The sequence below is a fragment of the Gigantopelta aegis genome, chromosome 3, assembly GCF_016097555.1.
Source record: "Gigantopelta aegis isolate Gae_Host chromosome 3, Gae_host_genome, whole genome shotgun sequence".
NCBI classification, from domain to species: domain Eukaryota; kingdom Metazoa; phylum Mollusca; class Gastropoda; order Neomphalida; family Peltospiridae; genus Gigantopelta; species Gigantopelta aegis.
Window position 1 is genome coordinate 51,733,740 of NC_054701.1, and position 8,161 is coordinate 51,741,900.

At 38.4% G+C, this 8,161-nt stretch overlaps 1 protein-coding gene across 1 annotated transcript; it reads left to right on the forward strand.

The window, feature by feature from the left end:
• The first annotated feature begins 4,892 nt into the window (after nucleotides 1–4,892).
• Nucleotides 4,893–7,613, forward strand: LOC121368711. Its single transcript, XM_041493456.1, has one exon. The coding sequence runs from the start codon at nucleotides 4,893–4,895 to the stop codon at nucleotides 7,611–7,613; it is 2,721 nt and encodes a 906-aa protein (XP_041349390.1).
• Nucleotides 7,614–8,161: the final 548 nt, after the last annotated feature.

The following is an 8,161-nucleotide window of genomic DNA, read 5'->3' on the forward strand; positions in this document are numbered from 1 at the left end:
CTTCTGGCAAAACTAGACATTTTGCATAACATTATAACACAAGCATGTTTTTATTTAGATGGCCTTTAACGCACCGGATCTCGCAGGTTAAGTGGAGGGGGCATTGATCAGGGGCGAGACGTAGCCCAGTGGTAAAGCGCTCGCTTGAGGCACGGTCGGTCTAGGATCGATCCCCATCCGTGGGCCCATTGGGCTATTTCTCGTTCCAGCCAGTGCACCACGACTGGTATATCAAAGGCCGTGGTATGTGCTATCATGTCTGTGGGGTGGTGTTATAAAAGATCCTTTGCTACTAATGGAAAAATGTAGCGGGTTTACTCTCTAAGACTGTCTGAAATTACCATATTATGTTTGACATCGAATAATAAATGTGCTCAGGGTTCGGGACGTCTGGGTGTATGCTCGCGCGTGAAAATTTTAAAATTGGGTGGCTTTAAACATGATTTCTAGGCAACTGAATCGCAAAATTACCCATTTTTAAAGAACAATTTTAAAGATTGTATTGCATAGTGATATAACCCAATGATGTTTTTATTTAGATCTCACCGGTTAAGTAGGGGAAGGGGACATTGATCAGGATCCGAGACGTCTGTCCCACCCCCACCCCACCCCCATTTTAAAACTGATTTGCTTTAAACATGCATTCTTGGCATCTGTATCGTAAATTAGCAGTTTTTTAACAATAATTTGTTTACTATTTTAAGGATTATTTTGCATAGTATTATAACCAAGAATGTTTTTTCGGTTTTAATTATTATTTAGATATCCTTTGGTGCGATTTCTTGGCATCTGAATAGCAAAATTAGGGCCTACCAATTTTCAGACGGTGATCAGTTGCTCTTTTCGAGTTTTATAACCAATAATTATTATTTAGATGAGTTGAAACCCGTTACTCTTGAATCTGAATAGTTGAATCTTGAATTTTACGTTGACCACCGTTTCGTTGCAAGTGTGTTGCTTCTGTGTCTTTATATAAGGAAACGTCTGGAGGGAGACAGTAGGTGCATTTGCAGGGGAGGGGTTTGGGGGGTCGGAACTCACCCTGCTCAAGCAAAGTTTCTTCTTTTTTTCAATACATTTTCCGAGGCAGCATGACTTGACCCTCCCCTACCCATAAACTTCGCTCACCAGTCTACCCCCGTTCCCCGCCCACTACTATAATCCATGCACACGCGATTGGACAGATGTAAATTGATTTTTTTTATTGATTTTTTAATTTTTTATTGTGTATTTTTAAAGGGATATTCCTGAGTTTGCTGCATTGTAAGATGTTTCCGACTAATAAAATATTTCTACGATTAAACTTTCCCATTAAATATATTTTCTTGTTTAAAATATCAGTGTGTATGTAGGATAGTGAAATATATATGGTGTATTATTTCTTATATCTTGAAGGTCGGGATTTGCCTGCTTCATATGGTGGTGGAAATGCACTATCATTGTTTCATTTACTGCATGTATAGTTCCTCCCTTTCTATAAAAAGAACACAACCAACCACTCTCTAAGGGCTTACATTATTATGTTTGGAAGGCTGGTGCCAGAGGGGACAGCTTTCGTGGTCATGTGACATGACCATATGTGGAAAAGGGCCAAAGTTCCTTGTTCTTGGTGTGGATCTCACACAAGGCATTCCACTCTGGTCACCGAGCAATCAACACCGAGTTACTCGAGCCATCTTAAGGTAAGCATCGTATTACATTAGTTACAAGGAAGTATATTTGCTATTTAGGAATCAAGCTATTGATAATTTTTATAAGATTGAATGCATAGTTATAGTATTTTATAAAGTTGGTTTCTCTCCCGAAAGTATATTAACGATTAGTAAGTGATCATTTTATTTCCTGTTAGTACTGTTGCCATAATGCTTAAGAAAGAAAGAACAAAGATGTCATAAGGTTCCATATCATGATGTATCATAATTATCGACATTTTCTTGCACTGTATAGTTTGGGAGCTTTTATTTGACATTAAATATGTTGGCGCCAATAGAGAGAAAGTAGGATGTATCCGCACCTCCGGCAGGAGGTGCTGTGGGCGTGGCCTGGTGATTGACAGGGGGCGTGGTCTAATGTAACACGTGGTCATATGATTGACAGATGTAGTTTAATTATGCATGACGTCGTTTGATTGACATGTGTCCTTTAGCGAATAATGATTGGATGACCTAGTTGGTTTTTTTCAAAAGGAACAAGTGGATGAGTACAAAAGATATCTATTGAAAATACGGCTTTTATTAGTTATTTAATACTAAATTATAGGTACAGACGTTGAAACCAGTTGTACGTAGTGACATTTCCTTTTATCCTGCCATAATGGGTGTCTTTTCTATTGAATTCTAAGTTTTAAATCTTATGAAAGTATCGTACAATTTACAAGCTAATCTATATATTCTACTTTTAAAATCTAAACGACAAAACCATGGCGCAGTCAAAATCGTATCTCTGCACAAGGTTGCACACCACCATTTATTTTAGTTAGCCCTTTCATTTTTTTTTTTTTTTTTTAAAATTAAATGGTGTTTAAGAAATGAACAGTCGAGTTGGACTACGAACATGTGATAGTTATGAAAGCAATTTATTTTCAACAAACTGTCGTATGTCGAAAAGTCGGTGAGCATTTCTGGCCACGAACCTCAATGAACGGGTTAATATTATACGTTAAATTTACATTGGCTATAAAGTAAACATTTTAGTTTTGATCGAATTTCTAAGGTATGACACACGTAAAGCGTACTCTGTCGCTAACAATAGATGCGAGGTCAAATCTAGCCAGGCAAATATGGAGAATACAATACGCTAGCTCTGTCGCTAACAAAAAAAGCAGGTCTTGTTTGCTGTGGGTCGGGTTTAAATTAGAAACGGGCAAACACATGCGCGTTTACCTCATCCGCTTACGCCGTCAAATCGACATACCATGCACTGATCTGATTATAACGAAATTTAATTTAGCTGACCGGAATTATTATTTTTTTCGACGAAATAAATATGTCCCACCATTATTTGATACGAAAAATTACGTTTTGGTTAATAATAATAATAAAAAATTCGCCTCGTTTTTAATATTGCAATAACACTGGTTTCAGATATTTCTTTTTTTTCGAAAAGTCGGCGAGCGACTGGATGAACGGGTTACTATTATACGTTGAAAATTTGCTTTAGCTTTAAAGTAAACATTTTGAACACAGTGTGGGTACTTTTCACGTTACAAATTAATAAATTCGTTTTAGTTTTGATAGAATTTCTAAGGTATGACACACGTCAAGCGTACTCTGTCGCTAACAATAGCTATGCGAGGTCAAATCTAGCCAGGCAAATATTGAGAATACAATACGCTAGCTCTGTCGCTGACAAAAAAAGCAGGTCTTGTTTGCTGTGGGTCGGGTTTAAATTAGAAACGGGCAAACACATGAGCGTGTACCTCATCTCCTACGCCGTCAAATCGACATAACACTCTGGTTAAACGAAATTTGATTTAGCTGGGTTCGACGAAATTACTATTATACGTCAAAATTTACATTGGCTATAAAGTAAATATCATTTTACCTGCATGATACCGTACACTTTCGGGACACCCTTGATGTCCATAGAGCTGAGCTAGTCCTCATTGTAAAACAAACATTTATCTTTTGAAACTGGGAATTGTCCATAGAGAATGAATCGTCGTGTATTGGATTCGTCGTATATATCATATACACATTCAGGATTTTGCATATAATCGCGTGAGAGCACGAGAAACCACACATTTTGGAGCTTGTACATCCATGAGGGAAGATCAGAATTTTGTTTTTGGTGATCTCTGGATTTTGGTGTGTTCTGCTGGTGAATATTCCATCCAATATCAGGTAAGAATATTTTAGCAAACGTTAGCTAATTAAAAAAAAATTGATTTATATTTTATTATTTTTATTTTGTATTAAAAGAGGTTGTTTGTAATATTTTGCTGTATTTTTTTTTTTTTTTTTTTTTGCTTGGATATTTTCACGTTAGGGAGTATATGTTTAATAAAATTGATTTTGTTTGTCTGAAATGATTGAATTAAATATTTACTCTTTAATGTTATTTACCCTGCATTTTAGCATTAGATATCAACATATATTCACAAGATTTGTTGTTCTTTTTCAGCATTATCATCTTCCTGTTTGTTGTGCACAAAGCCTTTTTAAACAAATTTACATTTCTATTTAAAAATCATGTCTCAAAATTCTTTCACAACCCCTGTGTACACCTGTCAGTTTTGTCGCAAAACATATGGTTCAAAACGATCATTAATAAGACATCAAGCAAATTGTGGACCTGTAGAAAAGTGTTTTTCGTGTGAGCAATGTTTGAAAACGTTTAATCGTCAGGATAATTTACAGAGACACATGAAAACGTATCATTTAAACGATAGTGATAGTTTGACGTGTCAGACCTGTAGCCTGGTCCTATCATCCTTTGACCGCTACAGAAAACATATTTCTGCATGCAAAGCCTCTGATATTCAAGCGTCCACCTCTTCCAATCAATCTTTTACATGTCGCGCTTGTGAAAAACAATTTCCATCTGTCAAAGCTCTCACGACACATACAAAACATAAACATCTGAAACGTCCCGCTCAGCAAGGAGGGGGTGGGGTAGAACCAAAACCAAAGAGGTCCAACAGACAACCGAATGGGTGCTCTCGTCAAGCCATTAACGGGCAGGTGCGGGAGTTTGATTTCGTTCCTCGTGGTCAAGAGGGAGCTGATCCTATATTTTACTTACTAATAATTCAACCTGAGATCGTTCGACATTTACAAACAGAAATAGAATTAAAACGTTCCATCAAATGGGGCATATGTACCCAATTTAAATTTAGCAAAGTAACACCCAATGGTGAAAAGATCTACACCGAACCGTATTTTAGGACTAAAATGACCTCGGCTACTGCAGCTGACGATTTGAACATGATGTATATCGAAGCTTTTCACAAAATTATGACTGATATGGATAATTTTGAAGGAGATTCATCCAGTTTGGATTTCGAAGAGGTCTTGAATGTTAAATTGACAGTAACAAAGTTTCAACCTTTCCGCGGTAGTTCTTATCTTCCTTTGCCCTCCGAATTACAGAAAAAGAGAAGTCTTCTCAACATTAGGAATTTAGATGATGACAAATGTTTCATCTATGCCATTTTGGCTCATTTACACCCCTCATCTACATCTCATAAGGATCTCCCAGATGATTACATTCAACACATATCTGAATTGCACTTAGAAGGATTTAAATTCCCCATGGCTTTAAAAAATGTGGGTAATTTCGAAAAAGCAAATGATCTTAGTATTAACGTGTATGGCTATAGTCAAAAAGAAAAAAAAGACGACGAAGAAAATTTAATCTTTCCCCTAAAAATCAGTGACAATGTGTCACACGTTGACCCAAAGCGTCACATCGACCTTTTATTTATAAATACAGAAGATACGTCTCATTACGTCTTGATCACCTCATTGGCTGCATTGGTGAGACAATCCAATAACCACAACAATAAATACATCTGTCGCAAATGTCTGTGGACATTCAGTTCGGAAGATTGCCTTTTGAATCACAAATCATATTGCTATCACAAAGCTCAAAAAACTAAAATGCCCGAACCAGACAAGACGACGAGACAATTTGGCTTAGGTCACATGTCTAAAACGGTCAGGGTTCCCTTCGTGATCTACAGCGACTTTGAATGCATCTTGTCACCTTTAGAGGAAGACAATCCCGATGGTCACCATACTCAACGCATTCAACATCACGTCCCATGTGGCTACTCTTATCAAATTGTCTGTCGGGACCCTAGTATCCACTCTTTCGATTTAAAGAAGTTCAGTGGGGAACATGCTGCCCACCATTTTATGGAAAGCATTTTGGCAGATTATCAGGAGATCAAGGAGATCTTGGAAGACCCGGTCCCTGTGCGTTTAACGCAGTGGGATAAACAACTCATCGATTGCACGACTGTGTGTTATTTGTGCGGGGACGAAATAGAACATGACCGACATATAGACCACGACCACCTGACGGGTGAATTCAGGGGAGTGTGTCATTCCTACTGCAATGTGAACTATAAAGAATGTAAATTTGTCCCCGTGGTTTGTCACAATGCATCTCGGTACGACAACCACTTGATTTTGCAAGCGGCCGAATTGTTTTCCGGAAGCGAACTTAAATGTATTCCCAATAATTCGGAACACTTTCTCATGTTTGAAATTGATGGTCTTCGGTTTTTAGACAGTTATAAGTTTTTAAACACCAGCTTGCAAACATTGGCCAACAATTTGAGAAGTAAAGGCCGAGACCAATTCAAATATCTTCGTGGTCACTTTCCCGATCACGTGGACTTGCTCACCCGCAAACTTCCCTATTTTTACGAATATGTGGACAGTTTCGAAAAACTAGAAGAAACTGTCTTCCCCAGTCGGGATGAGTTTTATTCCTCTCTGACAGAAGAGACCGTGACCGAAGAAGAATATCTGTTTGCACGTGGGATATGGGACACGTTTCATTGTCAGTCTGTCCGAGAGTTCATGGAGCTTTACGTCTCCGTAGACACGTTGATCTTAACGGACGTCATGGAAGCGTTCCGTGACATGTGTTTGCAATATTACGAGTTAGATCCCCTCCATTATTACACACTCCCAGGGATGGCCATGGACGCATGTTTGAAAATGACGGACGTGAGTTTAGATCTGTTAACAGACCCCGACATGTACAATTTTATCGAACAGGGTATCCGAGGGGGAGTGGCATCCATCAATCACAGATATGCACAAGCCAATAACAAACACATGGCCGATTTCGACCCCAACCAAACCGAGTCGACCTTACTTTATTTTGATGTTAACAATTTGTATGGGGCGGCCATGTCATTACCACTTCCTCTTGGGGAATTTGAATGGATGCCACAAGAAGATGTAAATAAAATTGATTGGCTGCACCTTGATCTCGAGGGAGACGTGGGGTATGTTCTAGACTGTGATTTAGAATATCCCCGCGAATTGCATCGCATTGATCAAACCTTGCCCGTTGCGCCCACCAAAGAGAGCATCCCCTACCACCAGTTCTCCCCCTGCCACAAAGACCTTCTTAAAGAAATGGGGAACAAAATCGAAAAATCTACGGGAACCAAACTGTTTTCGACGTTAAAAGATAAGAGTCACTATATCATTCATTTTTCCACTTTACAGTTCTACCTGCAATTGGGCCTGAAACTCGTCAAAATCCACAAAGTATTAACATTCATTCAAGATCCATGGATGAAACCATACATTGATTTTAATACCCAAAAACGCAAAGAAGCCACGGACGAATTTTCAAAAGATCTGTTTAAATTATTATCCAATTCGGTCTATGGTAAACAATTGCAAAATGTCAGAAATTATCAACAGGTAGAACTAATCACAGACGAAAAGAGATTACGATGGTACACGGCAAAGCCTAATTTCAAATCTGTCAATATCTTTTCGGAACATTTGGTCGCCGTCAGCATGGAAAAAGGGTCAGTCACACTAAATCAACCCGTGTCCGTTGGTTTCACCATTTTGGAACACGCCAAACGTATTTTATACGATTTTCATTACAATGTCATGCTAAAAGAATATGGAAATTGATAGTTTATTATATCAAATTTCGGCTCCCGTGGGTAGACCATTGAGAGACCCTTATGATTTCATGCACGCAACTCTATCTCTTTTTGACACGTCCAACTATCCAAATGACCACCCGCTCCATTCTACAGTCAGACACAAAGCTATCGGTGTCATGAAGGACGAAGCGGGGGGACAAATCATCAGGGAATTTGAAGGGCTGCGAGCCAAAAATTATTCATATATAGTGGACAAAACTGAAGGTGTAAGGAAGAAAGAACTCAGAGCAAAAGGCATTCAGAAAACATTTATTCGTAAGCATCTTCGTCACGAGATGTTCAAAGATTGTCTTTTAAAACATAAACAAACCACGGCCTCTTATCATCAGATTAGATCTTTTCATAACGAATTGTTTACCATCAAAACCACGAAAATAGCACTGACGCCGTTGGATGATAAGAGATACCTTTTAGACGATAGCATCGAATCTAAGCCCTATGGGTACAATCCTCTGCAGTTGGTTAAATAATAAAATGCACAAAGAAAAAATGTCCTTTTCTTTTCACGTATCT